Source organism: Schizosaccharomyces pombe (genome assembly GCF_000002945.2).
Source record: "Schizosaccharomyces pombe strain 972h- genome assembly, chromosome: I".
NCBI classification, from domain to species: domain Eukaryota; kingdom Fungi; phylum Ascomycota; class Schizosaccharomycetes; order Schizosaccharomycetales; family Schizosaccharomycetaceae; genus Schizosaccharomyces; species Schizosaccharomyces pombe.
The window spans coordinates 2,467,462-2,484,949 of record NC_003424.3 but is presented as its reverse complement, the minus strand read 5'-3'; the positions used below and the strand labels follow the sequence as shown (position 1 = coordinate 2,484,949).

General features: G+C 35.7%; 8 protein-coding genes, 8 long non-coding RNA genes and 1 other non-coding gene across 17 annotated transcripts, besides 1 other annotated feature; 7 read left to right on the top strand and 10 right to left on the bottom strand.

Annotated features, from left to right (window-relative positions):
- Window positions 1-33: 33 nt before the first annotated feature.
- On the top strand, window positions 34-2,542 carry ymr1 (myotubularin family phosphatidylinositol-3-phosphatase). Its single transcript, NM_001019218.3, has 3 exons — window positions 34-227; window positions 284-859; window positions 905-2,542. The coding sequence occupies exons 1-3, from the start codon at window positions 204-206 to the stop codon at window positions 1,982-1,984; spliced, it is 1,680 nt and encodes a 559-aa protein (NP_593789.1). The 5' UTR covers window positions 34-203; the 3' UTR covers window positions 1,985-2,542.
- SPOM_SPNCRNA.3117 lies at window positions 350-596 on the bottom strand. The gene has a single exon (NR_192484.1). It is a non-coding gene; the product is annotated as a non-coding RNA (long non-coding RNA).
- Window positions 1,000-2,588, bottom strand: SPOM_SPNCRNA.3116. Its single transcript, NR_192483.1, has one exon. It is a non-coding gene; the product is annotated as a non-coding RNA (long non-coding RNA).
- Window positions 2,589-2,780: 192 nt separating this feature from the next.
- On the top strand, window positions 2,781-4,885 carry erg5 (C-22 sterol desaturase Erg5). The gene is made up of 2 exons (NM_001019217.3): window positions 2,781-2,972; window positions 3,305-4,885. The coding sequence occupies exons 1-2, from the start codon at window positions 2,840-2,842 to the stop codon at window positions 4,801-4,803; spliced, it is 1,632 nt and encodes a 543-aa protein (NP_593788.2). The 5' UTR covers window positions 2,781-2,839; the 3' UTR covers window positions 4,804-4,885.
- SPOM_SPNCRNA.3115 lies at window positions 3,233-4,737 on the bottom strand. The gene has a single exon (NR_192482.1). It is a non-coding gene; the product is annotated as a non-coding RNA (long non-coding RNA).
- Window positions 4,886-4,918: 33 nt separating the features above from the next.
- On the bottom strand, window positions 4,919-7,079 carry sst4 (ESCRT 0 complex subunit sst4). The gene has a single exon (NM_001019216.3). It carries the CDS (start codon window positions 6,829-6,831, stop codon window positions 4,999-5,001), a length of 1,833 nt encoding a protein of 610 aa, NP_593787.1. The 5' UTR covers window positions 6,832-7,079; the 3' UTR covers window positions 4,919-4,998.
- SPOM_SPNCRNA.3114 lies at window positions 5,906-7,036 on the top strand. Its single transcript, NR_192481.1, has one exon. It is a non-coding gene; the product is annotated as a non-coding RNA (long non-coding RNA).
- Window positions 7,080-7,735: 656 nt separating the features above from the next.
- Window positions 7,736-9,082, bottom strand: SPOM_SPNCRNA.3113. Its single transcript, NR_192480.1, has one exon. It is a non-coding gene; the product is annotated as a non-coding RNA (long non-coding RNA).
- Window positions 7,810-9,010, top strand: pbr1 (putative dehydrogenase). The gene has a single exon (NM_001019215.3). The coding sequence runs from the start codon at window positions 7,854-7,856 to the stop codon at window positions 8,982-8,984; it is 1,131 nt and encodes a 376-aa protein (NP_593786.2). The 5' UTR covers window positions 7,810-7,853; the 3' UTR covers window positions 8,985-9,010.
- Window positions 9,083-9,184: 102 nt separating the features above from the next.
- On the bottom strand, window positions 9,185-10,293 carry imp4 (U3 snoRNP-associated protein Imp4). Its single transcript, NM_001019214.3, has one exon. It carries the CDS (start codon window positions 10,231-10,233, stop codon window positions 9,364-9,366), a length of 870 nt encoding a protein of 289 aa, NP_593785.1. The 5' UTR covers window positions 10,234-10,293; the 3' UTR covers window positions 9,185-9,363.
- A 73-nt stretch (window positions 10,294-10,366) lies between these two features.
- Window positions 10,367-10,715: an LONG TERMINAL REPEAT.
- A 64-nt stretch (window positions 10,716-10,779) lies between these two features.
- SPOM_SPNCRNA.286 lies at window positions 10,780-10,866 on the bottom strand. Its single transcript, NR_150699.1, has one exon. It is a non-coding gene; the product is annotated as a small non-coding RNA, LTR proximal (non-coding RNA).
- Window positions 10,867-10,957: 91 nt separating this feature from the next.
- Window positions 10,958-11,921, bottom strand: SPOM_SPNCRNA.3111. Its single transcript, NR_192479.1, has one exon. It is a non-coding gene; the product is annotated as a non-coding RNA (long non-coding RNA).
- Window positions 11,922-12,517, top strand: prl65. Its single transcript, NM_001356065.2, has 2 exons — window positions 11,922-12,089; window positions 12,201-12,517. Exons 1-2 carry the CDS (start codon window positions 12,048-12,050, stop codon window positions 12,354-12,356), a joined length of 198 nt encoding a protein of 65 aa, NP_001343109.1. The 5' UTR covers window positions 11,922-12,047; the 3' UTR covers window positions 12,357-12,517.
- SPOM_SPNCRNA.3110 lies at window positions 12,042-13,584 on the bottom strand. The gene has a single exon (NR_192478.1). It is a non-coding gene; the product is annotated as a non-coding RNA (long non-coding RNA).
- upf2 (nonsense-mediated decay protein Upf2) lies at window positions 12,889-16,374 on the top strand. The gene has a single exon (NM_001019213.2). The coding sequence runs from the start codon at window positions 13,007-13,009 to the stop codon at window positions 16,154-16,156; it is 3,150 nt and encodes a 1,049-aa protein (NP_593784.1). The 5' UTR covers window positions 12,889-13,006; the 3' UTR covers window positions 16,157-16,374.
- Window positions 16,375-16,539: 165 nt separating this feature from the next.
- SPOM_SPNCRNA.3109 lies at window positions 16,540-17,474 on the bottom strand. Its single transcript, NR_192477.1, has one exon. It is a non-coding gene; the product is annotated as a non-coding RNA (long non-coding RNA).
- On the top strand, window positions 16,565-17,169 carry yos1 (transport protein Yos1). The gene is made up of 4 exons (NM_001019212.3): window positions 16,565-16,658; window positions 16,696-16,755; window positions 16,806-16,907; window positions 16,950-17,169. The coding sequence occupies exons 1-4, from the start codon at window positions 16,631-16,633 to the stop codon at window positions 17,003-17,005; spliced, it is 246 nt and encodes an 81-aa protein (NP_593783.1). The 5' UTR covers window positions 16,565-16,630; the 3' UTR covers window positions 17,006-17,169.
- Window positions 17,475-17,488: the final 14 nt, after the last annotated feature.

Sequence of the window (17,488 nt, the reverse complement as noted above, 5' to 3'; positions counted from 1 at the left end):
ATGATTACAGCCATGCACTTGGCAGCATTAATCGACAGCACCACCGTAAATAGTTTAAAACCTTCATCTATCTAAGTAGAACGCAATTACATTCTGCGCTAAACACATATTTAATTCTTTGTACTCATATTTTGTCACAGTACTTGATAGTACGAGGGTTGCTTCATTTTATTCAATTGCTTATAAAAAGAAGTTTCCGTGTGATGGAAAACATCAAAGTTGCAAAAGTAAGCATAATGCGATTAGATCTAAAACTTAATTTTATCAAAATATTAACAAATAGGTCGGAAATGTGAAGTTTGTGAACAAAGGAAACGAATTGAACGGAACATTGCATTTGACAGCGTATCATTCTATTTTTTCAATCTCGGAAAATGGGAAGGAAATTTGGACGGCATATTCCATGATAAATAATGTAAAGCTTTGCTCTAACGAAAAATCATTTTGTATACGTATACAATGCCGAGACTTTATGTTCTTTTGTTGGAGGTTTCAAAGCACGGAGGATGCGATGGACGTATACGACACTTTACAGGAATTGATGTCTATTAATTCAATAAATATGCTATACGCATTTTACTATATGCCCTCCGGAGATGAAGAGAAACTGCCATCTTCTTGGAAATCATTTCTACTTGAAAATGAATATAGGCGCATGGGAGTAGGTGATTCCACCCAAGCTGATGGTGCTGGCGGAAATTGGAGGATAACTAAAATTAACGAAAATTACTCTGAGTGCCATTCTTATCCGCAAGCTCTAGCCGTTCCCGCTAGCATTTCTGACAGTGTTATATATTATGGATGCAAATATAGATCTAAAAATCGATTTCCTACCCTTACGTATCTCCATAAAAATTCTGTAAGTTTTACTAACTTTGAGAGGCTTTAATACTAATTTATTTAGTTTTCAATTACGCGGGCCTCTCAACCCCTTGTGGGTATTCGTCAAAATCGAAGTGCACAGGATGAAAAACTTGTTGAAGCTATATTCGCAACATCAATCATTCCTGGAAAAGAAAATCTTATAGTTGATGCGAGGCCTTCTACTAATGCGATGGCTAACATTGCCGTAGGCGCTGGAAGCGAAAACATGGATCACTACCGTTTTGCAAAGAAGATATATCTTGGAATTGATAACATACACGTCATGAGGGATTCTTTAAATAAAATTGTGAATGCTCTTAAAAATACAGATATTAGTGCGGCACCTCCATTGATAGAACTCTTAAACAGATCAAGTTGGCTTAAGCACTTGGCTAACATTTTACAAGGAGCGGTTCTTATTGTTAAAACAGTTCATTTTAGGCATGCCCATGTACTTGTACATTGCTCAGATGGATGGGACAGAACTTCCCAGTTATGTGCTCTACCTCAATTGTGTTTGGATCCTTACTATAGAACAATTGAGGGATTTTTTGCTCTCGTCGAAAAGGATTGGCTTTCCTTCGGGCATAGGTTTGCAGAAAGATGTTGTCATTTACCTGGTAAACGTATTTTTACAATCGACAGCTCATACTCAGAAGAACCACCCCAATCTTCACCAAGTTCGACTTTACAATACACTTTTTCAACAGTACGCTCTGCTTTAAGTGGCTTCTCAATTGACCATTCCGAAAAAATGATGTCTCCGGTCTTTCATCAGTTTTTAGATTGCGTCTGGCAAATTATGGATCAATTTCCTAATTGTTTCGAGTTTAACGAGAGATTTTTACGCCGTCTACTTTACCATCTTTACTCTTGCCAATACGGTTCGTTCCTATACAACTCTGAACGGGAACGAGCTCAAGCATCCGTCAGCACTCATACTCGTTGTATCTGGGACTATTTCCTTTCTCGGAAGGATGAATTCAAGAATCCTAACTATGTACCTTATGATGATGTTATAATGCCTGATCCTTCATCGCTGAGATGGTGGTCAGCTTCTTTTGCTCAACCTGATGAAAACATGAATATCCCATCACCCTCCGAATCTCCGTCTTTATGAAACATTTACTTGAAAATCTTCATTGGACATTTTCCTTCCATTTTTGTCTTCATTGGAAGTTCTTTATTAATTCCTTTTTATGCTCATTTTAGCGCAATTTAGATTGATTGCATCTCTTTCTTTCTCTCTTTTTAGCCTCTCTTTTGCCTAATTCAACTTTTCATCATCGCATGTTGACTCCGATAATCTATCTACATGGACTTTTGCGAGAGACTATGAACGCATGAAGAGGACGACAGAGTCGTTTAATTTACTGATACATATTTTGAAAGTTTACGTCCCAAATCTTCCATTTATTTTGGTGATCCATGCTAAAATTTTTTTATCCCCTTTTATACGATTATCGCTTGGACTACGAATCCCGTTCCTATGATACTTTTATTTTATCAATTCTTCCAATGTTCTTCTACTCTACTCGTATAACGGACCATTCACTGCATTCTCATGCAATCACTTAACAAAGTTTGGTGTAGATATGCTAAGCGATGCTTATATATAGTATGTATGATTGCACATCTCATGATTGGTAGTTTAACAGCTGATCTTAAATGACTGCCCAGTAACGAGTTTTTTCAATATAATAGTGAGTGTTAGTAAGCCTTTCTAATTACTGCAGTAAGAAAGCTTTTGAAATTATAGTATTAGTTTTCATAACTTTAAATTTTTCTTTTCTTTTTTTTTTACTTTATTGTAAGATTCACATCGTACCAGATTTATCTATCTCATTTCGGAGCGTATAATTGCGTGTCGGTAATTTTCTATATAAGACCGATAGCCCGACAAGGACTTTTCCTTCACCAATACCCAACGAGTTGGATTTGTTGATTCATTCATCGTGCTCCTTCCTTTAAAACGATGGAGATGAATCAAACTGAGACTTTGATTCCTGCAGCCCGAAACGTTATTCGGGTGCTGGGATACGAAATTGAATATTCGAAATGGACAATTTGCTTCGCCCTTTTGGCTGTCTGCATTGCTTATGATCAAAGTATGTTAAAGATTGAGAATTATTTTTTTGTATCAACTGCTGCATAAATACCACGATGAAAAGCATCATTTTCTCTCGATTTAAGTAATTAATTTATCTACTTTCGCTTTGCTGATGCGAACGAATCTGCTATTCGGGAACTGGTGACAATGTCACTCTGTGCCAACTTTATCAATGGAGCCTAGTGATCAAATCATTCGTTTTAATGATAAATTTACTACGATCTCATATTTACCATGGATTTTAATTGTGATTTATGAGTTGCTAATTCTTTATTCTCAATGTTTATTTAGTCTATTGATATGTACCGTGTGATTCTAACATTTTTTTAGTCTCGTATCAGATGCAAAAGGGGCATATCCCTGGACCTAGATTTAAGATCCCTTTCATGGGATCTTTCTTGGATAGTATGAAACCAACTTTTGAGAAATACAATGCTAAATGGCAAACCGGACCCCTTTCTTGTGTTTCTGTTTTCCACAAATTTGTTGTTATCGCTTCCGAACGCGATTTGGCCCGTAAGATTTTAAATTCTCCAAGTTATGTTCAACCCTGCGTTGTTGATGCTGGAAAGAAAATTCTAAAACACACGAATTGGGTTTTTCTTGATGGTCGCGATCACATTGAGTACCGTAAAGGACTCAATGGTTTATTCACTACCCGTGCTCTTGCGTCTTATTTACCAGCCCAAGAAGCTGTTTATAACAAATATTTCAAAGAATTCCTCGCTCATAGTAAAGATGACTATGCTCAATATATGATTCCATTCCGTGACATAAATGTTGCTACCTCTTGTCGCACATTTTGCGGTTACTATATCTCCGACGATGCTATTAAGCACATTGCTGACGAATATTGGAAGATTACTGCTGCTATGGAGTTGGTTAACTTCCCTATCGTATTGCCGTTTACCAAAGTTTGGTACGGTATTCAATCACGCAAAGTCGTTATGCGCTACTTTATGAAGGCTGCTGCTGAATCCCGTAAGAACATGGAGGCTGGTAATGCCCCTGCTTGCATGATGGAAGAATGGATTCATGAAATGATCGAAACTCGTAAATACAAATCTGAAAATAAAGAGGGGGCTGAGAAGCCTAGTGTCCTTATTCGCGAGTTTTCTGATGAGGAAATTTCACTTACGTTTTTGTCATTTTTATTTGCTTCCCAAGACGCTACTTCTAGTGCTATGACTTGGCTCTTTCAACTTTTGGCTGATCATCCTGATGTTTTGCAGAAGGTTCGTGAAGAACAGCTTCGTATTCGCAAAGGAGACATTGATGTCCCACTCAGCTTGGACTTGATGGAAAAGATGACTTATACCCGTGCCGTTGTTAAGGAATGTTTACGTCTTCGTCCTCCTGTATTGATGGTTCCTTATCGTGTTAAGAAAGCTTTCCCTATTACTCCTGACTACACAGTACCCAAGGATGCCATGGTTATTCCTACCCTCTATGGTGCACTTCACGATTCTAAGGTTTATCCAGAGCCAGAAACATTTAATCCTGACCGCTGGGCACCAAATGGTCTTGCCGAGCAAAGTCCTAAGAATTGGATGGTTTTTGGTAATGGTCCTCATGTATGTTTGGGCCAGCGTTATGCCGTTAATCATTTAATTGCTTGCATTGGAAAGGCCAGTATCATGCTTGATTGGAAACATAAAAGAACCCCTGACTCTGATACTCAAATGATTTTCGCTACGACATTTCCTCAAGATATGTGTTACCTCAAATTTTCACCTTTTGATGCTTCAACTGTTGACTGGAAAAACTCCAAGGAGGCTTTTTCAAATGAAGCAGTCTCTGCCGCAACTGTGGAGACTGAGAGCGCTTGATTTACAAATAACTACCCAGGTTCGGAGTCTATAGTCGTTTATTAGTTTAGTTTACGTATGTATTCACCATTCTGAATTTTAGGTTACAATTGATCAATTTTGAAAAACAAAAAAATATTAAAAGGATCGTAAACAGACATGCATTGTCGATAAATTGATCTAAGTATTTAATATGTATTATAAGATGTTTAAAACCTAAAGCTCGATTAAAGATGCTTCTTGAACTTCAGGAATATCATTACCTTGCTTATCATTGCCATTCATTAAATCATCATAACCAGAGGAAATTTCGTCAAAAGGCTCTCCAACTTTATCGATTGAATCAGTATTATAATAGTTGGTACTTTCATCGATATTTAATTTTGTATTCTTTTCACCAGATGCGGTGTCAGAAAATACAACTTCATCGTGTCGATTTCCCATTACATTCGCAGAAACGTCTGTATCCGTCGAGTAATAACTGGAGATAGTATCTTTCTGACCCATCACATCAGAATGACTAGGGGGATTTTCTGTTACCGGAGACGAATCGACAACGATTTTCGGGACAGAAGAAGACGAAGCCTGGGGAATGGTTGAACTATTCCTCACAGTGCTAATTACATCCGGCTCAGGTTCAATTGATCGGTTTGAATCCATGCTAGAATCAATATAATGATGTGCATACGTGGATGAAAGTCTTTGTTCTATTAGAGCATCATTCAATCGCATACAAGTTTGGAGCTTTTGCAAAGCTTGAATTAGCCCGTTATATTTACTCATTGTTTCACCAAGCGATCGCATCATACGAGTTCGCATAACACCCATATTTTCGTGGAGTTCCTGTAGCTGATATTCCGTAAAAATAGACCCAGGTGGTAGCTTTTTTAACTTTTGCACCAAAGTAGCATATAAAGTGATGTTATCAGCATCCGCAGTAGAAATTAAAGTAGAAGGATTATCACTCGGCCTACCAGAGAAAGGAGATGATCGAATATCAGTTGAAACGGTGTGAGCTGGAACACTAGGGTAAGAAATATTCATATTGTTAGGTGCCGTAACATTGTCATCCTTTTGAGATGACTTCTGTGCTTCCTCAAGGCTGATAGCAATAGCACGTTTAAGCTCTTCATCTTCGTCTTCTGTAAGATGTTGGTCTTGACTAATAACTACATTGGCCTCTGAAGGTCTTTCATAAGATGGAGGTTCTCGTGATTGAGGCATTTCTTTGAGGGAAAGCTCAATAGCTCTTTTGATATCTTCGTCTTCATTATTAGTTACGGGTTTAGAGGGTGTCTTTCTAGTCTTCGCATGGAATTTCCTTTCATTTCGCGCTCTTGATTTGGAACCTTTGGGTTTCGTACGTAATGAATAACAACTGTCGCATACCCTAACAGGCTGGTTAATTCCAAGGTGAGGAAGAGAAAGTGTTTTTGAAGAACATTGATTGCAAAACACGCCACCGCAATTTCTACAATGGTGTTTACGATTAGTGAATGTAAAAGGTGTACGACAACGAAGACAAACTTCACTATCTGTCCAATCGGGCGGTGTTTCAGTATCTAAAAATTTGCTAGTAATGTTCTGAGAAGGCTCAGGGAACTCATAATCACCGTCTTTTAAATTTTGATAAACATGAATAATATAACTAAGTGGAGAATTGGTATCTGGAACTGCCAAAGCCCAAGACTGAATGTATCGTAAAATGACCATTTTAACGTCTTCGTCTATTCCTGCAGGAGATCGTAGAATAGATACCAAATTATCCATAAACTCTCTAGAAGCTATTTCCAATAAAAAACCGGAACCCCCATTTTTAACGCAGGTATCTGTCAACTTCAATGCCATTATTTGAACATTCGGATTCGAATGATCAATTCGGGATTTAAGAATACGCATAGCAAATTTCGGATCAACAGACTTACTACGTATTTGATCAGAAATTTCTAAATATAATGAAATTTCTTCAGAGCCAGCAGGAAGCGTTTCCGATGTAGCCTTTTCTATGTCGGAAGCAAACTGAGAATTGGAATTCCACCACCGAGACATCGTTATGAAAATAGAGAAGAAAAGAAAAACCGAAATTAAGAAACAAAAGAAATCTTTTTATTATTTGTAAGCTAAATTGTCACCAAACAAATAACCAATGGCCTTCAAAAATTCCTAATAAACAAAAGCAGCAGGTGAAGTATAACAACTTTGGCACAATTCTTCTGATTGTTTGAAATTATGGCAAAATAATGTATTGTAAATCCTCCTTTCCAATAAAATTCAATTTGAGAAAGAGTTTGGTTCTCGACAGCAATAACAGATTGTTCGTGGCTCAAACTTGCTAAGTAATAGTGCGGGCAGCTTAGCACATCTCGGTATAACGGTTGATAGTGCAGAGCGGCAAATATAGTAAAGCAAGTATTGAGAGAACACTAATTGTCGTAAATATCGATGATGTTTATAGACTCATTAGGTAGATCAAGCTAAAGCGTGCAATGTAGTTTCAGCCTTTTTGAAGGTACCATAAATAAGCAAAGAAGGAAAACGATACCTCACCATTGAGTGCTGTACTTCTGGTAGGTGCTAATAAGACAGACCGTAATAATTTATATTTGCTATGCGAATTATATACTATCACAGTGTTTCTTGAAATATTATAAAAAATAATATGTCAAATGTTGTAGTATACACATACTTAATTTTCCTATGTTAAAACAAGTATTTAGTATATCTTCAAATTTCACATATATATCATATAAACAGTCTATTTTACTTTCCAATTTGTAAGCAATCTGTTTTACGGTCCATAAATTACATTATGTATATATACAAAAACAATTCAATCCTATCTTTGTCAAATTTATGGAGCTAGTTGCTATTAGTAATATGCACTAGCAGTCAAGCGATTAAATAATTGTACAATTAAATCCATCTAAAGTTAAAACAATTGTATAAAAAAAAGTTTTAAATTTTTGATTGTTAAGAATTAAATATGAAGACGAGTTTAGTATACCTCAATGTCAGTGGTATGTAGCTGCCTTTTGCCAACTCCATCAACAGATTTTGTAAATCAACGAAATATGCCTATTCCAATTATTGCTCACATAGCACAATTTAAGTATGAGCATCTAATTACACATTGGGCTCAATATACAAAGGCTGCGATTGCGGTTTCAACAATTGCGGCCTTTAAATTCTGGACTTCTGGACGAACAACAACTTGGGAGCGTAAAATGAACGGAATGGTAGTCATGGTCACTGGGGGAAGTTCTGGAATAGGACAAGTTGTCGTAGAGAAATTAGCTTCTCTGGGAGCTCAAGTTGTTATTCTACTTCGTACAGAGCCAGATCAATTTACTGTAGATTACATAATGGACCTTAGAAAGCGTACAAAAAACCAACTAATTTATACTGAAGTCTGTGACTTGAGCTCTATGTTATCTGTTAGGAAGTTCGCTACAAAGTGGATTGATTGCACTCCTATTCGTAGGCTGGATATGATAGTTTTGTGCAGTGGAGTTTTACTGCCTCCATTTATGGATAGGCAAACTACCGAGGAAGGTGTTGAGTTGCAATGGGCTACAAATTTCTTAGGTCCATACCAGCTACTTAGGATTCTCCGCCCAGTTATATATGGTCAGCCCGGGCACAGGGAAGTACGAATTGTTGCAGCTACCTGTTCATCATATATTTTAGGTAATATAGATTTCAACGATCTTGATTTATCTAATCATCCATATCCTCGAAAAAGTCCCTGGAAGGTAGTGGGAAATGCCAAACTTGCCTTGATGACTTATCTTTATGATTTTCAGAAAAAAGCTGAAGCTCATGAACGACCTGACAAAATGCCGTGTAATTTACATACCATCATGGCAAATCCAGGTGTCGTTCGAACTCCAGGATTTCGAAGAGTTGTATCCTTTGGAAAGGTTTGGGGATTATTTCTTTATTTGTTACTTTGGCCGTTTTGGTGGCTTCTTCTGAAAGGTACTATTCATGGTGCTCAATCATTTTTTCATGCTATTTGCAGTCCCGAATTTGCTTCGATTACTCAACCCGTCCTTGTAAATGAATGTTCGATAGTTGAATATTCACGCAAAGAAATTACCGATCCGGAATTTGCTGAAAAACTAATAAAAGCTGCCGATGCCCAAATTGATGAAGTTGAAAAGCAATACAAGAAGAAGAAAATCAAGAAATCAAAAAAATAGAAGTTTAGCGAAAAATATGGAATGTCATTTGGTTGGAATATTCACCATAATAACGTAGGTCCGAAGTTAAAAGGTTGGTATTTTTAAAAAGACAAATACAGTGCTTAAACTTTAAGCTGTACATAAACATTGCTCAAGTAAACTAATTAAAATATAAAAAAGGAACCCAAGTACAATCGCTACTGATATATGTTCTACTTCACTAATGTTTTGAATAGTATAACCATTAACCACTAATACTAGAAAGTTTTGCCTCCTTATTTATCAAAGATACCATTCACTCTAATGGCCTTGCCTATACATAAAAGAATTGTAATTATTTACCTGTATCCCAAATGAACCTAAAATAACCGTTTGACCATACCCATCATACCTACGCTCATTCAGCTAAAACATCACGTTTGTGACGCTGGTAAGGCTTCAATTTCCATTCCACATCAGCGTCTACCATATCAACGGTGCCGAGGGTAATTTCAAATAGTTTCATCTCAAAGCGAGGACCAGCCTCAGATAGAATAATCTGCTTTGGGCCTGTTTTGGCGTAAATGTGGTGACGGAAACTGATATAATCATCAGTGTTAGCAAATGTAACCACACGTGGTGTAGTATCTTTAGGGTCTGGAGGAAATAAAGCAGAAAGAGCTGTTTTAACGCGCTTTCCCAACTTTGAAGTCAAATTTTCAAAAATAAGATGTGGATACGCTTCTGACATGGTACCAGTATTAGGGATATCATGACGAAGAACCACGTTATGTAAAGAAAATGACAAGGTAGGACCATAAGGAAGATGAGAAATTACAAGACCATCAGGGATACCTCTGTGTTCGTGCAAAATGACTATATCGGTAATATCATTGGCACGAGCGGCTTCTACCAAGCTTCCGACAACGATATTACCACGATTGAGTCGATATGAGTTGGGAATCAAGAGACGTACTTCTTTTGCAAATTGCGCTAGACGAGATGAGGGCTCTCGACTGGTGGTAACTAAAACTTTTGGCTCCCTCTCACCCAGACGGTGGTACTCATCGTCAAGGTTGGTTTCTGTCTCTTCTTGAGTTGCTCTGCTTTCATCATATTTATAATCCTTTTGAAGTTGACTGTCTTCCTGCAAATCTTTGTTCAATTCTTTGTTACCTTCCAATGCTTTTCTTAATGCACGTCGTTTTTCATTGAGTTTTGCTTCTTGAAGTTCTTGATTTCTCTTATAAATGAACTGTCTTCTTTCCCTAACAGCACGACGAAGCATCTTAAATTATTAAATTAAAAAAAATTACACTTGCAGTATGCAACTAGCTGTTTGCAATGCGAAAGTTGTATGCACCTCGTTCTTAACACTAATGCCGAAAATATTTTTTGCATGGGGATAGGTCGCGAACTAATGTCAGCAATACTACACTACGCTATGATACACTACGTTGCGTATCACTATATGTCACATGTTCTAATTATATATCGTACCATGTATGATACGATATGGAGATTGATCTTAATGATAATCTATTAAGATCAATATTATCTGAATACTATAAATAGAGCTACTGCTGAACCTCGTTCCTCAGTTCAGTTATGAGCTATATTAGTGATAGGTAACATTATAACCCAGTTAATACAATACCTATACTCAGTTGCTACTTATACAACCTGTGTATTGTAATATAATAGACCACAAGGAAAACTCACCGCAGTTCTACGTATCCTTAAATCGGATACCAAACTGTGTAGCAAACACTTGTCTCAGTTTAATACTTTTTGTTCTATAGCGTTCATCATTTATATGTTCGTCTTCACTAATCAACTGAGCACGTATATATACGAAATGTGCGTATTTTAATATGATCATAAGTTTAGACTTTTAAATAAAATTACACTTACAACCTAATCGCATTATAGCACTGAAAATCTTTGTAAAACATTGTTGGTTAAACTACAGTAGAAAAAGGTTTATCCGACTAAGTATACTACTATAGTTAAATATTCTTTTCTAAAAATTTAATTGGTTTATAACTTATCCATCCAAACAGCCAAGTAGCTGAAGGCAGAAGAAGAGATATTTTAGAAAATTTACTATCCGTATTATTTAACTTTCACATCAAACGTTTTAGGGGAAGCAAAACAAAAATATAATTCACGAACCAAAAAAAAGAGTGACCGATTTTTTGAATTTTTAGAAGCTTTTACCAGGTTCTGAAAATGCTCGATAATAAACAAGGATAGGTAATTGAAGCTTATTGATGAAGGATTAGCCTTGTATGAACCCAGAATATTGGGAATTGGAAACACATTCATATAAAAAAGTTGACTATGACAATGTTTGTCGATTTTCCAAATTCTACATCCGTTTAATTACTGTTAGGATTGACATTGTTTTTCCTACCCAACTAAATCTTTTAAAGTGCGAAGTAGGAACACTGTACATTGATTCGAAAAGTTCACTAATGTTTTAAAAAATGCTTAGGATCACTTTTCTTATGCTGGTAGTAATGAGAAAGTCGATTTAATCTAACCTCGTATTTGCAACCTCATGAGCGAACTCCGGTCTCATCCAGATAACTTTCAATGGGAAAAATTATTCTCGTTGATGAGTAAATATGACGAAAAATCGTTACGCTAAACTACCATTGTTTTAAAAGTTGGAATGAATTAATATCTATCTATCTTTCAATCTCACACATTTTTTTTCTATACTACATTTCTATAGATATAACTTCGATGCCACGTAAAAAAACAAGACTAACTTGGTTTTCAATCACAATTTATTACGTTCACTATAGTTATGTCAATCGCCGCTTCTTCTCAAATGGAAGTGTTGGATGATGAACGATTTATCCATGTGTCTTCACGAAGTGATGAAACGTGCTACGTTGTACTGCAGGGTTGCATGTATCAGATTTCACACAAAAATTATCAAAGGCATTGATTACGTCTAGATGGTTTACGTCTTACTCACGACAACATTATGTGCAATTGTTTAAGAGGTTTAGTTGCCACTTTCATAATAAAAAAACTATATAATTTGGAGGTTTGCATACTAAAATCATAAATATTCATATCGTTTAAAAAATGACCAAATATTCTAAAGGAAACAAAGTCGAATACCATCCTGTAAGTAGGAATTTTTGATTCAGGCATGTCAGTTAAGTACACTGTATTTTGTGTACCGAATTGTGTCTTGAAGTTTTTCGACTGTGATTAAGTATTAACAAATGGTTTAAGATTGGTGGCCCTAGCGGTACCAGCACCTCAACAGGAGTTATCCAGCAGGTGATTAAAAACGATAGCGGAGAGGAGACTCGTTATGAAATATTGAACGATCATACTGGAAAGGCTGCTACCTACAAGGAGAGAAACATTTCTCGTATCCTAGACTAATGTTTTAACGATCTGAGCAATTTTTTGTTGAATATGATATTTATTTATAAAAGTGTTTTATTTATTCGAAGGCAATACATGGTTTTCTGAGTATTGCTTAATTACCCTTTCTGAGTATCAACAATTGTATTGAATTTCTGTTAGCACACTTAATAGCTTCAATAAATTGCTACTGTTACCTTTTTTTCCTTTTTATTTAAGATTGTTACACATCAACAGTAAGCGTAAAAGTGGAAACCGTAGATATATTTTCGTCAATCATAAAAGGTCCTTATCAAGATGATGCATACATCTACCTGTATTAACTGTTTTATTCTTCATGCCTAACAAATTATGTTTAAATTGTACCAATGCACAAACCTCCTATTGCTTCTAATCATCCCCAATTGATTTATTCCTCTAATATATGAAACTGCAGCAACAATATAGCATTTATGCAACTAAAATATAATCCAATACTGTTTATTCTTTTTTAAAAAAAAAAACCAGTATAATTTAAGATACTTGCCATAGTTACTTTACAATATTATTTCGTTGTGGAAGAGGACATGTGTCAAATTTATCTACTCACTTTACGCCAACTATCGTCGACTAGTGTTCTAAACAAGATATGAGAATTGAAGTGCTTTTCAATGCAATTTCGTTAAATTATGTCAAGAGAAGAACAAATAAAAAAACTTAATCAATATTTGGATAATAGAGAGCTTGCCTTCCGAGCCAAAGATGGTGACAAAAATATATTTCATACTGAGAGCCAGCTGGATTCTTCTCTAAAGAAAAATACAGCATTTATGAAAAGATGTAAGTCCTCATTAACTTCTGAAAATTACGATTCCTTTATAAAGGAAATAAAAACCCTGTCTTTGAAAAAGTTCATTCCTGAAATTACCGCCGCCATCGTAGAAGGAATGATGAAATGTAAAGCTACTAAAGACATACTGTCGTCAGTCAAAATTGTTTGGGCTCTTAATCTGCGTTTTTCCACGGCTTTTACTGGACCCATGCTGGCCAACTTATACTGTGCTTTATACCCAAACCCAGGATACTCATTGTGTCACGAATCATACTTTGAACTAAAGCAAAATGAAAACGAAGTTTCCGAAAAGGACCGTTCCTCTCATTTACTCAAAGTTAGACCGCTCCTTAGGTTTTTGATTGAGTTTTGGTTAAATGGTGTTGTTGGCACTCCTGAGGATTTCGTCTCTTATTTACCTTCTACTGATTCGAATGATAAAAAGTTTCGTAAGCCATGGTTTGAAGAGCAAAATTTAAAAAAACCCTTGGTGGTTCTGCTATTCAATGACCTTATGGACACAAGATTTGGGTTTCTCTTGTTACCGGTTTTGACATCTTTGGTGAGGACTTTTTCTTGCGAACTTTTCACTACAGAGGATTTTGAAGATAAAGAAACTTTAGAACTAGTTAATCGCCTTAATCCGGTTGTGTGGAGGACTTATTTAAGAAAGTCGTTGAATTCCTACGTAGACAAATTAGAGGTCTACTGCCAAAAGCGAAAATCTCTTTTTGAAGAATTAAACAAACAATATCAAGAGCAAAGCATTATAAGGGCAGATCCAAACAATGAAAAATTCCAGCGCCTTGCTAACTTTTCAAAATCGATCGAGTCTGAATTTTCTTCTTATGCTTCTCTTTCAGAAGTATTGAATAGAAAAGCTTCCGAAGATCTCTTGGAACTCAACTTTATGGAAAAGGCTTCCTCTGGAACTAATAGCGTGTTTAATGCATCAGGCGAAAGGAGTGAGTCTGCCAATGTTGAAACGGCTCAAGTTTGGGATGATAGAGAGCAATATTTTTTTTACGAGGTGTTCCCAAATTTTAATGAAGGTTCTATAGCTGAAATGAAAAGTAGCATTTACGAATCCAGTCAGGAAGGTATTCGTTCTTCATCTGAAAACAATAAAAAAGAAGATGATCTTAAGGACTCAACGGGCGATCTAAATACAACGCAAGTAAGCTCAAGAGTTGATAACTTCTTGCTAAAATTACCCTCCATGGTTTCCTTAGAACTCACGAATGAAATGGCCTTGGAGTTTTACGACTTAAATACAAAGGCATCTAGGAATCGACTTATAAAGGCTTTGTGCACTATCCCTAGGACATCGTCTTTCCTTGTTCCTTATTATGTTCGATTAGCACGTATTCTTTCTCAACTTTCATCAGAGTTTTCCACTTCATTGGTAGATCATGCAAGACATTCGTTCAAAAGGATGATTCATCGAAAAGCTAAGCACGAATACGATACTAGATTGCTTATTGTTCGTTATATTTCTGAACTTACTAAATTTCAGTTGATGCCTTTCCACATGGTTTTTGAATGCTATAAATTGTGTATAAATGAGTTTACACCATTTGACTTGGAAGTTTTAGCATTACTTTTAGAAAGTTGTGGGAGATTTCTTCTTCGTTATCCGGAAACCAAGTTGCAAATGCAATCGTTTTTAGAAGCCATTCAGAAAAAAAAATTGGCTTCTGCGCTTGCCTCTCAAGATCAGCTTGTACTAGAAAATGCTTTACACTTCGTCAATCCGCCAAAGCGTGGTATCATAGTTTCAAAAAAAAAATCATTGAAAGAGGAATTCTTGTACGATTTAATTCAAATTCGTTTAAAAGATGACAATGTCTTTCCGACCCTTTTACTGCTTAGGAAGTTTGATTGGAAAGACGATTATCAAATTCTGTACAATACAATTATGGAGGTTTGGAATATAAAATATAATTCTTTAAATGCTCTTGCTCGTCTGCTTAGTGCGCTTTATAAGTTCCATCCAGAATTCTGTATTCATGTGATTGACGATACACTGGAAAGTTTGTTTTCAGCCGTTAATAATTCCGATCATGTGGAGAAGCAAAAAAGATTGGCACAAGCTCGATTTATATCTGAACTTTGTGTCATCCATATGCTCGACGTGCGTGCAATTACAAATTTTTTGTTCCATTTACTACCATTAGAGAAATTTGAATCTTTTTTAACCATGAAAGCGTCAACATTAACCAATATTAACAATGACATGTTTCGATTAAGACTTATTGTTGTAGTTTTGCAGACTTGTGGACCATCAATCATCCGTTCAAAAACGAAAAAGACGATGCTTACATATCTATTAGCTTATCAGTGTTATTTTCTCATTCAACCAGAAATGCCTTTAGATATGCTTTATGAATTTGAAGACGTGATAGGATATGTGCGACCTAGCATGAAAGTATACATGCATTATGAGGAAGCCAGGAATGCTCTAACGGAAAGGCTTCAGGCCATTTCTGATGATTGGGAAGAAGATGATACACGTCCAGTATTCCAGGGTGCTAATGATGGTGATATTAGCTCGAATGAAGAAAGTGTTTATCTGCCGGAAGATATATCAGATGAATCTGAAACAGACGAGGAATCATCGGGATTGGAAGAGTCTGATCTGTTGGATAGTGAAGACGAAGATATTGATAACGAAATGCAATTAAGTAGAGAGCTTGATGAAGAGTTTGAGCGCCTAACTAATGAAAGCTTACTGACTCGTATGCATGAGAAAAATCCGGGATTTGATGTTCCACTTCCTCTTAGAGCTTCTAGCCTAGGCTCTCCATATGTGACAAGAAATGAGGAATCAGCTAGCGAATCGTCGCACGTGATGTTTACTTTATTGACCAAAAGGGGAAATAAACAGCGTTCTCAATATTTAGAGATTCCCTCGCATTCTTCGTTGGTCAGGTCTACCAAGAATCAGCAAACTGAAGAAATAATGGAACGGAAACGTGTTAAAGAAATGGTTTTGAACTTCGAATAAGAGAAGCTCTTGTTTATCTTCGTCCTCTAAATACCGAAATTCTAAGCCATTGCTGGTAAATTACCTGCTTCGTTTACAACTAGAATAGACGAACCTTTTGTATAATATTTAGCTTTTTCATTACCAAATCAAAGCTTGCAATTTACTATGGTAGCCTTCTTTAATTATTTACATTCTAAAATATGCAAGCTAATTAGGTACAATACTTTATTAATACCAATTGAAAAACACTGAACAGTTCACTAATAATATGTTCGAAGCTAAGAAATTGATACATTATTATTTTCAGGAGATTTTTTATTATCTAACATGTAAATTTCTAATTTATAGAAGTCTTTTTGCTTTCAGTCAAAGGTGAAAACCATAACTTGCATAACGATACGTAATATGCTGCTGTATTCTGGCATTAAATCACTACCAAAACCTTTAAAAAAAAATATTGAACTTCAATTGTATTAAAAAGTATCGAGCATTATGTTTGGGTTTGGAAATATATTATATGGTAAGATGTTTTTGAACGCAGCTTTCTAATTTGTTAGTCACTTTATTGCTTTTAAACGCGGTTGCTATTCTTTCAGAGGATAGATTTTTAGGAAGAAGTATGAACTACAATTTTAACCAAATATGTTGTTCTAATTATTGAAAATAGTTGGATGGTCCCAAAGTGCTGCCCTGGGATTTGGTGATCGACAAGATACTATCAAAAGCCGAATTTTGCATTTAATTCGAGCTATAAGAACTGTCATGACTTGTAAGTATTAAAAACTTTATAATTTCTAATTTTAAATTTTAGTCCCTCTTATTGCCATAAACACGATTGTTATTGTTTATAACCTCGTCTTGGGATGATTAAAGGCTTTACGAATCTTTGTTAATGTCGCTCGCTTTTGATGCTGGTCTAAAAGCAGTGTTATCCATTATTTGATTTATCATATTTATACTCAAAAAAATTCAAGACAGGAACTTGATATTCAAGCGCTGATGTTCCAATTACTCATTTGTGAAAGTTTAACTTCAGAATCTAGCGGATTTAATAAATACAATCCTAATTCTTCAACAATTGTACTATCAAATATCGTCTAGTATTTTAAATTCATTTTCTGTGCTTTAATAAAAAATCCATATCGTCTACTAGAGGCATATTTTTTTGGTTCTTCTTGCTAAATTAAGCTCGTAAAATTCCTCTATTCGCCATATCTTCTTTGGCGTTTGATCTTCTCAGTAAATTATCACATAAGGTCATTTCCTTTTTATAAAGATAATGTGTAAACAAAGAAATGCGACTTCTAATTTACGTTTCTTTACTAGCCATTAGTTTATAAATAATAAAGC